This window comes from Arvicanthis niloticus, chromosome 3 (genome assembly GCF_011762505.2).
Source record: "Arvicanthis niloticus isolate mArvNil1 chromosome 3, mArvNil1.pat.X, whole genome shotgun sequence".
NCBI classification, from domain to species: Eukaryota; Metazoa; Chordata; class Mammalia; order Rodentia; family Muridae; genus Arvicanthis; species Arvicanthis niloticus.
Window position 1 is genome coordinate 81,390,737 of NC_047660.1, and position 17,998 is coordinate 81,408,734.

General features: G+C 43.1%; 1 protein-coding gene across 2 annotated transcripts in view; it reads right to left on the bottom strand.

Annotated features, from left to right (window-relative positions):
- Positions 1-17,998, bottom strand: part of Cacna2d3 (calcium voltage-gated channel auxiliary subunit alpha2delta 3) — an 800,506-nt gene that overhangs the window by 60,784 nt on the left and 721,724 nt on the right. For both annotated transcript variants that reach the window (XM_076931312.1, XM_076931311.1), the window contains 4 exons: positions 16,033-16,094; positions 14,883-14,927; positions 7,243-7,305; positions 4,366-4,436 (listed from right to left, as the gene is read on the bottom strand). In XM_076931312.1, the coding sequence (XP_076787427.1) occupies positions 4,366-4,436; positions 7,243-7,305; positions 14,883-14,927; positions 16,033-16,094 (241 nt within the window). The remainder of the gene's footprint in view (positions 1-4,365; positions 4,437-7,242; positions 7,306-14,882; positions 14,928-16,032; positions 16,095-17,998) is intronic.

Sequence of the window (17,998 nt, forward strand, 5' to 3'; positions counted from 1 at the left end):
AAGTCAGACTGGGGGAGAAGGAGACATATGAATTCTAGTACAGTTGCAAAAGAGACAAGGTCATGGCTGATGACAGAAAGATATAGAGTATCTATTATGAAAAATGCAAGTTTAAGGCTTTTACTAGAAAGGAGCTTGAGTGGAAAAGAAAACAGTGCAAGCCACCCCCAGTGAGTCACCAGTCAGGGAACCCACTTACTATCATTGATAAGATCAAAAACTCATTTAAAGTTCTCTGTTTGTAACACAAAAACGCAGAGCTGGCACACATTGACATATGAGATAAAGAAAAGTACAGCCTGCGGGCATGGTGGGTCAGAGGATTTGTCAATTTCAACTGAGTGATCTCCTCACTCAGCTGGTCTCCCATCCTGCAACTTCTGCTCTCCAGATAAGACATTGCTGAGCCAACACCTTCCTTCACCTCTGCACACTGCTAGATGTTCACATAGCAGAACACTGCTATAGACATGCTAAGGGCAGAGGGCATTGAAGTCTGTGTCCACACTAAAGGATGCTGGAGTCTTGTGTCCATACTATAGGATGTTGGAGTCTATGTCCACACTATAGAATGCTGGAACCCAGCTCTGTTACATAGACATGGGCTAAGTTCTTAGTCTTTCCATGCCTGATCATCTTCACCTACAGAATAAATGTGTGATATATTTATCCCTGAGGCTGGCCCTGGGCCTGTAGCCTGAGTCAGCCCTTTACTTACTAAGGCTCAGACTTGCTTAAATGTACTGCTGACAAGTGTCTACAAAGTCTTGAGCAAAGGCCTGACATCTCTAGTTTGCCCTTGGCTCAGCTACTAGGCCACTGGTCTTGTTTTATGAAGTTGTTGGAAGGTTCTAAGAACAATGATCTGTGTGGGACGGAGGGGTATGTACCTATAATCTCAGTACTTTGGGGAATTGCTTTAAGGACAGCATAGGCTACACTGTAAAATGAGGAAGAAGGAGAGAGGAAAGGAATGAGGGAGAAAAAAGGAGAGGAAAGATACATGGATAATAACATGTATTTTTAGAGGAAAATAGCAATAATTTATTATTTATTTTATTATATAATACTATACACTATAGTATATTGTATAATTGTATAGTATATTGTATAGTATACACTATAGTATATTGTATAATTATACAATATTTTTAAAATTTTTCTTTCTTTTGTCTGCCTTCTTCTTTCTAGCAGAAAGGTGGGCAAAAGAAAGACGAAAGAAAAAGAAAGAAAGAAAGAAAGAAAGAAAGAAAGAAGAAAAAGAAGGAAGGAAGGAAGGAAGGAAAGATAGATAGATAGATAGATAGATAGATAGATAGATAGATCGATGGATGACAGGAGGAAGATTGTGGTCCATCCAAGCTCAGCTGTGGCAGGTATTTGAAAAAGGAAAAGATGACCACTTTCTATCATTATTATTTTTATTTCCTGTACTGCTGATGCATCTGTTCCTGGCTCTTGGTCCTTAGGTCATAGAGAAGCTGGTGAGACATATTCAGGCAGGAAGCTCAGCTAAAGTAACCAACAGCAATGAGTTTGGCCCTTAAACAATTTCACAGGCTGCTGTCTTATATGTCTTGTAAGCAGTTTAATTATTCACAGAAATCAAAGGCCTGAGAAATCTCAGAGTCAAAAGTGGATATTACCTTCTTCTGATGGTGCTGCTATGTACCATGGCCATTGGGCCACAAGACAAGTGGGCAAAACAGTCAGAGAAAAGAAAGACCCATTACCATTTAGGTAAGTATGGTGTCAGATTTTTGCATTTTTGCATTGCTGCAACCTAACACTGAGAAAAGTGAATTGGTGGATGAAGGATTTATTTTAGCACATGGCTTTAGAAAGTTCAGTTCAGCATGGTAGGGAGGGCATGATGGAGTAGATCAGTTCACATGATAAGAGCCAGGAAGCACAGTAAAGGCACACAGGAAAGAGCCAGGGCAAGCTTTGACTCCAAGTGACATACCTCCAATGGCCTACTTGCTCCCATGCTTATACTTGTTAGCAGCCAATAATAAGGTATCTCTCAGGATGAATCTACTGGCTACGTCAGAGCCCTCATAGTATCTCTGGAAACATCCATAGAGACACTCAGGGAAGTCTTCAGCAATTTTGTAGGTGATATTTAATTTTTACAGGTTGAACCTCAACAATTATAGAAAACATTGCTCCCCGGGGGGTGGGGGGGGGCTGCAAGGTCCAACCTGGGAAATAGCCAAAGGTAAAACTGGTGGAGGGATGGGTGGTATCTACCTTCCAGCTCACTGCTGGAGATGACCTTGTCTCTAGTGAATAATATTCATTAAAGGACAGAGGTTGATCAAAACGAGAATCCTTGTGCCAAGAGCAATATCTAAGGTACCAAAGACAGGGGCAAGCTAGATGCATTGCCCTTTATCCCACCAAAGCTGATCATGCCTCCAAAGTAAGCATGCCTCTCCATGGTATGGGTGTGATTCAGACTGAGGAGGTGAGAGGGTCCTTCTCAAGAGGCCCAGAAGTTTCCTCTAACTACCTCCTTTCACTGTTTTTTTAGATCTACATCCTTCCCAAATGGAATAGCTGTCAGTCTTGTTTTTCCAGAAAATAAACAATGGAAGAAGGTCATGGGCACCTGATGGAGAAAGCATATTGGCACCTGTTTCTAATTCAAGTACCAGCAGGTGTCAGAAAGGCTCTATCAACTGGTACCATACACAAAGCCATGGCTGAGCCAAGGCCAACAACCACCACAGCAGCAGCTAGCAATTCCTGAGCCTCCAGTAGACAGTAGGCATAGGTTGAGAACATCATGCTTATTTTTATCTCACCAGTGCTACTGGCCACCCTTGGGTGTGATTCTTAATCATCTTCATGTTCCACACAAGAACTCAGGCTTGGCAAAGTAAGTTGACATATTCTAAGTTATGCAGGTAGTCAATGTTGGAGTCTAGTTTTGACCTTAGTGTGTGTGATTCCAAAACCCATCACTTCATTGCTCCCCTGGCCCCAGGGAGGGGGCCCTCTGAGGAAGCACATGGGGCCTCTCATGTAGCCCCTAGAGGGCATACTTGCTGTCCTAACCGAATCAGGCCTGTAGCCCTTCCTTTTTCTCAAAACTGTTGGCTAGAGTGATAATAAAAGCAAGTTCTAGATTCATGCCAACCATACTTATCCCACATCAAGGAGGAGACCAAACCCTTAAAATTCCAGTATAAGTTTTCTCTCTCTCCCACCAATTTAAAACAAACATACAAAAGAGGGGGAGCAGTTGTTAAAGAAGTTGAAAAATATACTTTTAAATGAGAAACACATGTATGATTATTCTTCATCTTGTGCCTCTTGCCCCTCAGAGTCAAGAAACAAGTTGACATTGTACAAATGTGCACAATGATAGAAAAGTAGACAGAAACGGCCACGCTCTGATGGCTGACCATCCAGGAGCTGCTTTGGGAAGCTTGCAGAAAGTCACAGAAGATTGTAACATTAAGCTTTGAATGCTGGCTCATCCTTTTGTAATTCCCCACTCTTAGCACAGTTCCTCAGTTTCTCCTGTTGACTGGTTTCAAAGTCTGATTCCTCACCACTCAGCCACAGGAAAAGTCATGAGGTAACCTAACACGGGGGTGCCGAGGGTCTCACAGGAGAGCTGCAGGGCCACCCCTGCACTTCCTGCTATTATATACTTAAGAGCCTCAAATACATCCAAAGAAACTCTACTTTAAAGCCCCCTATTCTTTCTGGGAGACCAAGACCAGGAACAACTCTCAGATGAGGTCCTGAAACCCATCCCAGGCTTTCCTCATGGACCTTGGAGTTCCCAGAAGTATGGTTGGTAATAGCCTTGAAGAACATGGGGCCAAGGAGAAGCTGTCCTCCCCAACCTCTGCCCAGGATAGCAGCCTGTTACCTATGACATTCAGCCGCATCCATGTCTCTACCCGTAGACTTCAATAGCATAGTTAGGAGAAGGCACAGGAAGTTTCTCTTTGCTTTGAACAATTGTATCCGTAAGTCTCAAAGTATCACTTTCCATCCCTGAGCCATCAATGGCCAAGGAATGCCCCCTGGCTTGTGGGACAGATCTGTCCCCAATTTCTGCTCAGGCAGAGACTTTTCTTCTCTTTCTTGGTTACAGAAACGATTGACTATGCTGACTATGCTCTCATCTCAGTACCGCCCTCAGATCCACCCAATGCTGAGCAGACAGAAAATGTGTGCTGAGCTGAATCTGTAAGACCATCAACCATGCAAGGTGTGGAATTTCAGGGCAGAGTTCTGAAGTGTGCAAACAACTGGGATTGGCTCCAGGGTCAGTCTGGGGTTGCTTTATTTGACCTTGGTCTATCTTACTCAGGTAAACTGATAGTATCATCCAATCCTTACCTTTTAAAGGAGCCCATTGTTAACAACTTGTTCATGACGGCTCCTTCGACCTCACCAAAAAAATCTCCAGTCTGTAGGGAAGACAAAAAGGTACATGAGGAAGGGTAGAAGCACAGAGAAGAAAGGTAGGCAGGTGTGTGTGTGTGTGTGTGTGTGTGTGTGTGTGTGTGTGTGTGTGTGTGTCTGGGAGCTGAAGGAAAGCAGAGGCAGGCTCTTAAAACTCCTGTTAAAAAACTGGGAATGGTTGAAATACTCACAGCAGCTGTGGGCTAACAAAACCAGTGAGCAGATGGGGATATCTCCACAATACATGGAGGATGTTGCATAACATGTGTTTAATGCAGAAATTAAAACACATGTGTACAAAAGAGCATGCATACGTGCATACACACATGTGTGCAAGCACATACACACATACATACTTGGACAGGCTACGCATTAATCTGTATATAATTCCTTCTGATTAAAATGCTACTTCATCCAGATAAAATGATACCCTGGCAGTGCTTCCTAAGCTGTGATAAAAATAATGGTTTATAATGCCTAGATGATCTGCTCAGGGAACTAGAAGAGTCCATTTGCTCAGCCATAGAGTTTTTAAAATTGAAAATCTATCCTTCCTCAAAACCACCTTTCAAAGAATGTTCTTTTTTTCCCCTCTGGGTTGTTAAAATAGTTACCAAGAAAAAGACTGCACAAGTCCATGGGGAGACAACATAGTGAATTTTATCTCTAATGGCCTATCCTGGTACTTGGATAGTAGCATTCGGGACATTGCTACTAAAGCTTTGGCATGTCTAATTCTTGCAGTGATAAGATTTACAAACTTTGCATGGTGGAATGGAGGATGAACCTCCTGCATGCTCTCCAGATTTTTAGAGTCACTGAGCTAAAAGGGTCCCAAGGGTGAAGGCACAAGCATTGCAAAGGAGCCAGGCTGGCAGTAACAGCCTTCCTCTGTTGGCATCCTGGAATGAGCCAGTGCAAAGCCATTGAGAACCCCCATCTCTATTCTGGGTATACAGCTTGTGAGGGAAGAAGGTGACGTTACAATAAAAGAGGAGTCACATTTATTCCTTAGACAATGGGGTGTTAACCAAACCCCACTTCCATTGAGCTTAGCTTAGTGACCTTGATCATACCTTCCAGGGTTCATAGACAGTGAGAGAGAAAAGGAGGGAGGGAGGGAGGGGGTGAGGAAGTAGGGAGAGGGGAGAGGAGAAAGGGAGGGAAGGAAGAGAAAAAGGAGTGTGGGGGAGGGGAGAATGTTTCTGCACTTTAGCCAAAAAAAAAAAAAAAAAAAAAAAAAAAAAATCAGGAAGGAGACTGGAAGGAAGGAAACATTTCTCTTATTGAACATCGAGCACTTCCTTTCCACTTCAGGGGAATCTGGAAATGCTCACATGTTCTGTAGGCATGTGTAGGTGCTATGAGCAAGAAGGGCACTTGTATTTTATGTGTGTAAATATTCCAGTGTCAGTGGAACTGGTTGTTAGATAGAGAAGAATTATCCTAATTGGAGTGCAGGAAGCCAGACAACATCAAACAAGCCTGAGCCGAGCAGGCTGGCAGGCTCCCTATTTCACAGAGGGAGAAAGGTTCCCTGTAGAAGCCATGGCTTTCTGAGTAGTTTCCTGGCCAGGCCAGGGTTTATCGTGGGAAGACAAGCACTCCGTCTTTCCTGAGCCTGGAACCAAGTCTCATCTCACCCTGTGTGTCCAGGATAGAATTACAGAAATTCCTCTTGAGTAAGGACTTTGGGTTCTTGCCCCATAGGCTCTTCAGTCTCTCAATGTTCCCCTGTGTCAGATAGGCTTGTGCCCTTAGACTGATGGCCTTTTCAGCTGCTCAGAGACTGGCCTTCTTTCACGGGCTCATTCATCTTATCCAATGCCACTAGTAGCCCAATGTCCAGTGATCCTCGCCATTGAGACTGTGTGTGGGCATCAGGAGTCTAGAGTACATTTAAACACTTCAGGGAGAAGAACAGAAATTGAATTAAATTCCTCATTTTCTGAAGTCACTATTTCTTAAATGGACTCATCTCTATGCCTGGATCTCACAGAGCCCTATAGCAAAACATCAAACTATTTTATTGAGCATGAATGGACCTATCAAACCATTGACTCCTGAAGCATTTCAGATGATTTTTTAAAGAGAATTCTTGTGTGAAGGTTAAGTATTAGGAGAAAACTCTCCTTAAAATTGCCCAAACTCTTCAAAGCACCAATGCCTTTCAGGCGCAAAATTCTTTTTAAAAAAATCTGTATTGTGTATGTGTACATGTGTGTATGTGTGTGCACGTTTATAAGTTTATGTGTGTATGTAAGTATATATGTGTGTGCCTGTGTTTGCCACAGCATCAGTATTGAAAACAGTGGTCAACCTTAGGTGTTGATGGCTGCCCTTTACCTTGTAAAGACTGCCATTCTTTGTTGGTCACATGTGGAAACTTCCAGGACTTTCCTGTCTTTGCCTCTCATCTCACCAAAGGAGTACTGTGATTTCAAATGCACACTGTGGTACTGAGCTTTAAATAGGTTCTGGTGATTTGAATTGAAGCAAGTCCTTTACCCTGTGAACCATCACCCCAGCCTCACACAAAATTGCTTTGTAGCCCAGACAACTCTGAGGTAAAGAATTCCATAAGTTTAACATTTATGAATATAGGAACAGAAGCTGGACTTAGCTTCTTTGACTGCTTTGAGATGAGACATAGGCTTTGGTATTCAAAGAGAAATTCAGTTTATAATATGCCATTGCCTCTTACATATTGACCACCATCTCCAAGTCTTAACTCCATAGTTTGTCTCTACCTGGGGCCTAAGTGCCATCTGATTTATACCTTTACATGGAGTTGGGAGTTTCCTCACTCACCTGCATATAGTCTTCAGACACCAGAATGAATCCATTATTGTCTATGAGGTAACAGTTCACAGTCTAGAAAATCAGAACACACAGTTTACTTTCAGGCCTCAGACTGCCTTTACACAGAATGATCTATTTCCAGTCTCTGAGACATCCCCAACCCTTTTGTTGGAGAGGGGAGCTGAATCTCAGGAATTGAAAATACTTGTTGCCTCTATGAGTTAAAGTCATGGTTACTCTAACTCCAGGGTTGACTCTGTAAAACTCAGGACATTGAAGGAAGGAAACAAACAAGAGAACCGACCTTGAAAGCCTGGGATTGGGATACAATGGATATGCTCAGGAAAGGCTGAATTAAAGTCCGTCTTCTGTTTTCTCTTTATGGGACCTGACTATTTCCCAGGAAGAAAGTGTTCAGAGGCCCCTAGGCTTTTATTTGGAGTGGCTGCAGTGCTGGCCATTTGGAAACCCGAATGCCAGCACAATGTCATTACTCAAATGATGTATTAATGAAAACACCGTGTCAGCTTGGGGGACCATCAGGGGACCAGGTAATACTTTTTAATTTGTTCATGGACTGAGGCATGGGGGAAGGGGCGGTTTTCTGTAAAAGGGGCCCCTCAGGCCTCCTAAAGGTTTTCAAACTGTGTTTTTAATTGGGAGCTGGATGTGGGGGCAGGGCTCCTAGCTTTTTGGTAGCTCAGACTTATAAATTGTGGGGAGCAAGGTAAGGCAAACAAACCTCTGCTTCCCCCAGGATCCTTTAATCTCCCGTGAATGGCTTGCTACAGGCGAAGTTTTAATTACAGTGCTGTGGAGTTTAAACTTAAGGCTTAATTCCGTCCTTGATGTAACTCAGTTTCTATTTATTGCAGCTTTACATACCGACAGCAACGTTTAATTTGTAACATATCTTTACCCTGAGCTAAATTCCGCTTAGCTCCAGGCCACCATGGGGCTGGCATTTGCTGGGACACTGACCTAGACACAGGGTTGGATTTTGTCAGGCATGAAAGGACAGCAGTGAGGGTCAGAAAGATAAGGCTTATCTTTCTAGCCAAGGGCTGGTCAGTGCTGGAGATTGAACAAGACATGAAAGTACAGCTACAGCTATTCTGGGGGGAGTTGGGTGGGGTGCAGAAGGTGGGGGTTCTACACAGGGTTTCTTTGTGTAACAGCTTTGGCTGTTCTGAAACTTGTTTTGTAGACCAGGATGTCTTGAACTCATAGAAATTTTCCTGCCTCTGTCTCCCTGATTAAAGGCATGCACCACCACCTCCCGGTTTACAGCTAAAGCTCCTTACAGCAGACTTGTGTGCTTAGATGAATGGCAGAACTTGGTTCCATTTATCTGTGGGGTCAGCTGGATGGGTCTCACCCATTCACACTCTTGCTGCTGCAAAACCTCTTGGCTTTATGGACACTACCTCCACCTTGGTAGTGATCACAATAAACTCTAGGTCTTCTGAGCAGACAGCATTCAAGAAGCCATCTCCTAAAGCCATGCCTTTGAGATGGAAGCCACAGGCTCTCTGTGGGTTTGAATTTAAATTCAGCTGGAATTTGGTTAAAATCAAGACTACTAAAACTCGGCTCATAGATTGCCAGAGTACTTACAGTTCAGTGCACTGTAAGTACTGTGCTTTCACACGTCTGCTGCTGTGGAGAGTTATCTTGAACATCAGCACTGGGGTGGTTTGCTGTGAGTGCTACTCTGCTAACATTGGGTCACGGGGTGGATTCATTTTGCAGATATACTGATCCCCAAGACACTTAGCGCATGCCCTTCAATTCGTGTGTACTGAGTACAGAATTGGATTCCATATGCATTTACTGATGAGCCATTTCCTCCCAGTGGCACAGGGAGTCTGATGTTCCTACAGCTTCTGCCTCAATTTCCTACTTAGATAATTAATTCTAACTCAAACATCCCCAATATCCCTGCTTAATCTCTGGCTCATTTCTTGGTCTAATATTGTAAATATTAGCCAATACACTACAGGGACAAAGCAATTGTTTTTGTTTGGTTATTTATTTTAATTAAAATCAACTAGAAATCTTTAGAGGGGGCCATGATGTCATGAAGTCCATGACATATTAGGATGGGTTGGAAGGAAAACTGTCACTGGAGAGGACGCGTGGAAGATGCTTCCAAAAAGATTGGTTTCCAAAGGGGACCAAGAGCCACTCCATTACCACACTGGCCCTATTCTCTACCTTATTTGTTTCTTTGGAAAAGAGAATTGAACTACACCCAAATTCTGAAAATAAATGCATTTCCATAATTCATCCTCAGAACAAAGTGTCACTAAAACTTGCTGTTGAATGAAACGTTTGATTCTTGCAAGTCTTGCTTTCTGTTGTCCTCACAGTGGCCAGTGTGGGCTAGAAGAAGGTGGCACATCAGGATACTAGCTAGCATCTTAGGTATGTGACATGGTCCTCCCAAGGCCCAGCTATCTCCTGAGGTGGAAAGAACAGGACAGCTCTATTTCCCAGGTGGAGGCTGCTTCCTAATTTAGTATCTGTCGTGTGTGGGATGTATGGGGCATGTGCACATGTGCACTGAGGCTGGAGGGAGGTATTGATCTCTGCCTTATTGCCTTGAGACATGTCTCTCACTGAATCAGAAACTCACTGTGTCATCTAGGATGGTGGGCTAGGGAGCTCCAGGCATCAGCCTGTCTCCACCTCCCTTCCCTGCTCAGCTTCTGACATGGGTGCTGGGATTTGAACTCAGATCTTCATACTTGCACTGCAAACTTTCTTAGCCACCGAGTCATTTCCCCAGCTCCCTCCACTTTACAAATTTTATTTTACAAAAAATGAACAATCTTCAAAGAGAGGACTGGTAAGCCTTGGCAAACAGACTATGACTCTCCCAGAAAGATTATTTTTCCCCATTAAATATGGTTGTAAAAAATAAAAAAGGAGAAGGAGAAATAAGGAAGTGGTGGAGAAGAGGAAGAGGAGGAACAAGAACAGGAATGGCAAGCTTGCCTTAAATAAGCCTTCCTTTTCATAAGGCCAGGTAAGGAAGTTCCTATTGGATAGAGAAGAGTCCGAAGGTCATGTGACCAAGCATGTGAGATCTGAGCACAATGCCCTTTGATCTCAGACCTATAGTTCCTACTATGGCTGGCTACTCCCTCTTCCAGAAGACACCTGGACAAAGTTACAGCCTCAGGACCTGCTCGATCATGGAAGGCTTTCTTTATAGAATGAAAACACTTAACCTATAGGCAGCTAAGACAGACCTACTAGTCTGTCAGAGTAACCACAGAGCAACAAAGAGACCACAACAAAAGCATAAAAGTCAGGCTGTCTCCACACCAGGTCTTTGGTGTGCTACAGTTTCAAGAGCAAGCACAATTCCAAAAGAGACTGTGCTGGGGTCTGGTGGGTCAGGTCATGACCCTAATGGCAGGTTGCTGAGATCCCTGAGCAAAGCAATTCTTAAGCTAATATCTGAACCCAAGAGAATAAACAGATATAGCTAAGGGGGTTTTCTGTGTGTGCCTTCCACTAGCTGAGGAAAAGCTGCGAAAGAAGTCACAAAGGTCAAAGACAGACTAGAACTGATCAAAACACTAACTACTTCTGGATCACAGTCAGACTTAGTTTACCTCTTACCAGATAGGGACAGAAAGAACCAGAAGGTCCCAGCTCTCCAGTTTCCAAAAAGCATCACATACTGTCTCTAGTTGGCAAGCACTGCTGGTACATTCAAGGGAACACATCTGTTTCCTCTGAGAACACTGGGATCCAGGAGGACATAGGTATTTCCTTCTTGGACCACATATCTTGCTATCATTTTTAGAAGTACCGTTTCCAGGTTCCATGTGGATACAAGGATAGGAGCAGAGATATGCCTTGTTGGGCTAGTTTGTGGCCAAGTTTTGAATTTCAAGGAGATACTGAATATCAAAAGAGTTGTTCACTTCAGTAGGCAAGAACCAAGTGTTGCCATACTGGGGCTGACAAGTCACCAAGGAAGTTACAATGCTGTGTCACATCCTCTAGTGTCCCTCACTGATGGAGACCTAGGCCATTCGATGTAAAAGGTGTCGTTATGTTCCGAGTACAAAGTTGTACTCTATTGTCTACCTGTAAACACAGAAAGGTGATTTTAGTGACTATGACTGCCCAAACAACCTGTCCGTCAGCAACTCATAAATTAAATTATAGCCAAGGGTACAGTAGCTTGGCGTCTGCACTTGGATTGAGAGAGCCCAGTGCCAGGTGTGGGAAACAACTGGGGTGAAGTCACCCGCAATCGGGTATGACAGTTGGTTTTGCCACATAGATTTATGATAAATAGGATTCAATTGCCTTTCCAGTGTTAAGAAACAGGAGTATTTTCCTAGTCTTACTTCTTGATGTCACTCTCTCTAAATGAACCCTGGTATCTTGGAAGATGTTTGTACACCACCAGGTCCCTAAGGATCTACTAACAGAATCAAGGCTTGGGGCAATCAGAAGGTTCACCTTTGGAGACACAGGGTAAGTACATACTCCATAGCCATTTTTGGACATTGTAGGATAGAGTTGGTCTCAAAATTTGGAGATAGGATAAAGGAGATTGAGAAGCAGAAAGAATTTTTTTTATCTTTCTACAATGATTCGCTGATTTAATATTGCTCAGAGAGTTTGATTCAGGTACACTGAGCTACACACTCAGTGTTTACTCTGAAATCCTGGTGTGGGAACTCAGAAACTGCAGACCTGAAGGAAGGAATGGCGGGGAGAGGGTATGCATAGTGCCGATTGCAGTGTTATCCAGAAAGCGCCATCAGCCTGGGGCTGAGATACTAGCTTTGGAACCAGAGACTCTTTGAGTGTCTCTCAAAGGACACACTTGCTGGGGCCCAGTGTGTGTGCTAATGGAGAGCCAAAGGACTTTCAGGGTCCCTCAGCCACCATGTGTCTGAGCAGTCTAAGAAAGTGGACCATTCACAGTGTGGTGGCACAGACAGAGACACAGGTTCAGAACGAGCCCTGAAGGTAATTTTAATGGGGGACTTGATGATTTGGGGGCAGCTGGGGAAGAGAAAGGACATGAGACAGCTCTATGAGGCTAATGAAAAATTATGAAAAGAGTGACACATGGCAAGAGTCTGCTGGAAAATAAAAACATAGCATTGGGTCCAAGTGGGAAGGCAGGGCTGGCTTTCCATTGAAAACAATGGCAGTTGGTTACCTAGAGCCAAAAGTTAATAGTCAAACACAGAATAGATGAAAATTTCAAAGTGAAGACTGGACATAAGCATCAGATCAAATTTTAAAAAGAGGATCAATTTCAGGCTTACTTTTCAAAGTATGTGTGATCCATTAGGACACAGGGTTCTCCCATAGGAGCAAGAGAAAGACCATGGTACTAATGAGGGCATTGCAACATACATTTATTGTGCCCTAGTGTATGAGCCATTGCCACCTAGACCCTAAAGAGCCACTACTTTATGGGAGGGACAGTTTGGTTTAGGCAGCAGTGAATGTGTGCCTTTTCTAGAAGACATGGTAGAGTTTTTAATTTTTCCCCCATACATTCTTTCCTCTGACTCTAGAAATTTCTACACCCACTGTGTGGTTGAAGAAGCAGGAGGAAAGAAAGGTATGGAAAATTGTCTAAAAGCACATTGCTACCTATTTTCAAGGTTACAGAATCTCAACAGTCTAACTTAATGGCTTGAGCCTTTAAATACCACCATATGCTACCCTTACCATCAGTCAAAGAACATACACTGGCTACTTCCAAGCTCAGAAGGAGATTTGTCTTTATGTGGGGATACACCTACATTGTATGAGTTGTAAGAAAAAAATACCACCTCTTGCTTTTATATAATTGTTTAACAGCCACACACATGTGTAGCCAACCACCCATTCATCTAACCAAGTTTCTGAACTACCATACTTCCTTCCAGCCAGCCAGCCAGCCATGCAGGCATTCTCTGTTCTTTTACTGGAGCTTGGATTTGCAACAATACCCACTGTAGTTTGTGACTTCCCCTTTGGTGCCATCCAAGCACTCCAGAGAGGCAAGAGGATGGAGTTTGAACCCAACAGCTCTTCCTAACATGCTTTAAGACATGCTGGCATATCTTAAAGTCAGAGGGGAAATCTGAGCCCACTTGGTTAGCCTACAAAAGTTATCCCCAAGCTTCCTAAAAAGGGTGTTGAACAACCCTTAGGAAAAAAAAATGTTTTTGATCTGGCGATTAGAAAGTGTGGGGCTTCTGTTGAAAAGATGATGGATTGGCTTTTGCTCTTTGGATATGGTGACTTACACTACAATAGCGCTAGGATAACAAGTTCTCCTTTAAGCTGGCGGTTAGACCACTGGGAACAATTTTTTTTTCCAACTCTATCCTGGACTCCCTATTATATTAATATTCTTGTTTTTCCTTTGTGTACTTTTAAAAACTCTACTCCTGCCCTGTGCTTTCTGGGTTAAAATTATGTTTGGAAAAATGTTCCTGAAATCCTTGTGGTAACCAGGACAGTAAATATCTGATTATAAAGTTTAATTGATTGACTGACTGATTTGACTGATATTTAGCTAAAAGAGGGAGAGAGAGAGAAAAAGAGACAGACAGAGAGAGAGACAGAAAGAGAGAGAGAGGAGAGAGAGAAAAAGAGAGGAGAGAGAGAGAACTTAAGTAGAAAGACCACCATAATTTTGCTTGTTTTAAACCATGGGGAAGAGAGGTACCGTGCTGGCTATGACAAAAGCTATGTTCCATGGGAGAGCTTAAGACAGTGACACAGTTTCTTCCATTGCTGACCTAAGTGATTACAATCCCTCCCTCCAGAAGAGGGAAATGATAGAGACATCTTAGGAAGAAATAGCTATGCTAAGAATGAAAAACTATGACTTTCAGAGATCTTACCTCCAGATTTGCAGTTTGCTAATTATGTGAGATGAACCAAGCCACTCATTCATCTCAATGTTGTCTTTGATTTTCTTTTCTTTTATTTCCTTCCACTTCCTTACACACACACACACACACACGCACGCACGCACGCACGCACGCACGCACGCACGCACACACACACACACACACACACACACACACACACAAACACACTCACCCAAACCCTTCTTTCTGCCAGGGTCTTGCTATGTAGTCCCAGCTGGCTGGGAACTCTCTATGTAGACCAGCCTAGCCTTGATTTTAGGATGGCTCTCCTGCCACCACCTCTTGGCTAAGTTCTGGGATTACAGCTGTATACTACATTGGCGTGCTTAGCCTTTGATTTTCTTACTTATAAACAGAGGCAATACTTCCTACCTATTTAACCTGTTCTGATGGTGGGAAGAAGCTGAAGCATGGCTACAAAGCTTAGAGAAATCTAATGTGATCTTTAAATGTGAGTAATATCTATTACATCCAGTAAATAAGGCATTGTAATACCATAGTCTAGGAAACTTCTAAAGCATATTTCTATGGCTCTCGGAACCAAATTATGTAATGGGGGTTAGAGGTAGGGGACAAAACAAATGTCCTGTCTGTCTGTCTCCTCCCTCCCTCTGGAGGCTGGCCCAGAGTAATGTGTCAGGCCTGGCTTCATACACAGCAGCAATCCTCTGTCTAACCACGCTGTCTAACACTTTCCCTTTGGCCAGAAACTAGACCAGGTAGGTGCCTTACCTCATCATCGCAGCTTATGGAGCACTTGCCATCCAGTGAGGCACACTGTTGGGGGAAGGAAGCAGGGGAACCATGTTACTGGGTCATTCATCCCAGCATTTGCTGCAGCTGCTGCTTAGCTAAGGAGGTCATGGCCTGTGATGCAAGTACCAGGTTTCATCCAAAGGGAACGTTTGGAGATGAGACTTAGTCATGCTCTCTAGTGTCCACATGAACTCAGAATCTTACTATCAGAGACACAATGTGGGGAGTGCTGGCTCTTTCCCATCCCTCTTGGTTCATGTTGTCATTCAACACTGATGGTATCTCTTAAAGATCTCAGATCTTCTGGTAACAAAAGATATAATTATGTCATTATTTAATTTAAAACTATTTCTCAATGACTTTAAAAGGAAACCCTTGTTTATGTTCTTAGATTATAGTTTCCTATCATATCATAATTTAAGAAATGATAAGCTCCTTATGCGCCCACTCTTGGGTAAGTCTCTAGGTTGGTTCTGTCTTACAACGAGTGCCCATTAAACATGTAACTGTTGGTTTGCCTATTCTGTGCTAATTTCACTTTGGCTGGAAATATACCTCTAATGTTTAGAACTGGGCAGGTAGAAGTAACTCAATGGCTACTGTATCTGTTGAATACTAGACAGATGTCCCTGACATGTCTTAGTTCATAGAGCACAGCAATGGAGACATCTGCCCTGGATTTTCCAAGTGCAATAACCCTTTGATCTCCTTTGGCCAGAAAGGCAGATACATGCCTTCACCAAGCAGGCCATATGAAGGCCTTCTACGGTAAAATAAGGAGAAGCAAAAATAAGTAGCTGGATATCACAATATGATCATCAGAAATTCAGGGGGAAAATAAGAAAAGGCCCAGATATTAAGGGAGAAACTCCTTTTGTAAAGTCACTCTCTTGATCCCATAATTCAAATAGTTCCTATGAGCCAATCTCCTACTTTGCCCAGCATGTGGTGTCTAACATGCTGACAGCCTGTGTTTTATAGTGAAATGAATGGTAATCCGAGGAGCTGGCAATTCATTTTACAAACATTCATCAGAAATCTGGCACCGTTTGCCCCATCTACCCATATGGGGACACCTGTATAATAACCGTGGTGCTAATGCCTTGAGATACCGGCTAGAGCTTACCTGTCTGCTGGCAGTCCAGAACTTCCTTTGGAAGAATTCAAGTTTCATCTGAATGCCTACAGCTGGGACAGATTACAAAATAAAAGAAAGCATCAGAGATTCCTTTCAGATTTCAGATTGTCATTGGAAATTATCCATCATAGCAAGATCCTGACACAGGCATACCAGAAAAAAAACAAAACAAACAAACAAACAAACAAACAAAAAAACCAAAAACAGTGACCCATACACCTATGATCTTCCAGCTCTGACCTTTTTTTGTTTCAGGTAGAAAAATCTCAAGGGTCCCCGTACTCAGATCTCAATTACAAACTGAATTCACTCAGTGTAGATGTTCTTTGTAGTGGCTTCAGTCTGCATCTCTAAATTTCACACATTTGAAGCACAACACAAGCTGACATTTGTCATAAAAATATCTAGAAGATAAATAAAAATCTCATCCATTTTTTTGAGCTACTTCTTCAGAACTCAATATATCCTGAATGGTGTTTGTTTGTTTGTTTGTTTGGAGATACAACATCTGAAAGGCAGCGGTTCTGAGGCTGGTGTTTGCAAGAGTCACTTCACTCTGCTGTGATTGGCTCCATTGGCTCCCTCATGTCCACATTCCCATGCTATTCTTTCCCCAGGAGAAGGAGAGAACACACAGCTCTGTGCATCTGTAGAAATCTTCCTAATGCAACTGTAAAGGCTGGCCTCATTGACAGATAGCGAGTGAAACTTTAGGAAGTGGCATTTGGTGGGTCCTTCGAATCAACGCATGAGTAGGCTCATCACATTTCTGAACCCAAGGAAGCAACATAAGCATAACTCAGAAAGCAAGATTGTCAGGGCCCAAAGAATGATAAGGCTGGCTGGATGGGGACGGGATGAGATGCAGTTTTGCACACTGGTCTGGTGTACATGATCTTTTTAGGGTTTGCCATGGTGTCTACACATTGCCTGTGTGCTATTTATCTTTTCTTCAACACTGATGGTTACTTCAAACTAAATAATAATAAGCTTTTAAAAAAATTACTAGATGACAGTATAGCTAGAATTACAAGAAAAGATAGACTCCAAGCAAATTGCTGTTCATTGTTGGTTCCCAACAGAATGGAAGCTCCTGGAGGACCTAGAGAAGAAAAGCACCCATGCAGGACATTTTCCTCTCTCTGTCAAGTCCATGTAGCTCAGAATATCTGGAGGTGTGGGTGGAGGTAGAGTTTTCACAATGGCAATTTTTTTCTTTTATAAAGGGTGTCTGCTCTGGGGTCTTTAATATGTTAGCTCCACAGACCTACAAGGTACTTTATGGGGTACCTGGTCAGACTACAAGTTGAATTGCTCATCTCTGCCTTGAAGCAAAGGTCAGAAAAAGCCTGAAGAAAACGGCTCATGGAGTCTGGGAGACATTTCTATCATTTCAAATAAAACCTGTCTTTCAAAATGTATATCAGGTCAAACCAGGGTGCATACTATAATGCAGGTGGGATTCCCTCAGGTATGTGGGAAACTGAGGGCTATATCTTGCACTTGAGAAAGGCTTGTGAAGAACACTATGGTTTTACCAAAGCCAGGCAGCAGCTAACAGCAACTGACTTGGGAGAAGAGGACCTCATAGTTGCCATTACAGCTGGCAACTGGTATCTAGGAGGATCAAGAAGAGTTTCTGTCTTCTACTTCATGGTTTCCTGCTGCCTTCCCTGGCATTAATTTTAATGCCATCTCTTTAGGCCAAGGTTAAAGTCATGGGAAGGTGAAAGGACCTATGGGATGAAAACACAAGAGTTCCTGAAATAGTCACTCCACAGCAAACTCCCCATGGTGTCTCTCCTATCTACCTGTCAGCTCTTCTATTTCCCCAACAGTTCCCTGTATCCTTTCTGAGCACCCTCCCATCCTCTGGCAGGGCCCCCCTTCACCTCTCTAATGAATCTAGCTGCTCCCTCCAGGGTGTTTATCCATCCCACATACTTGGAGTCTG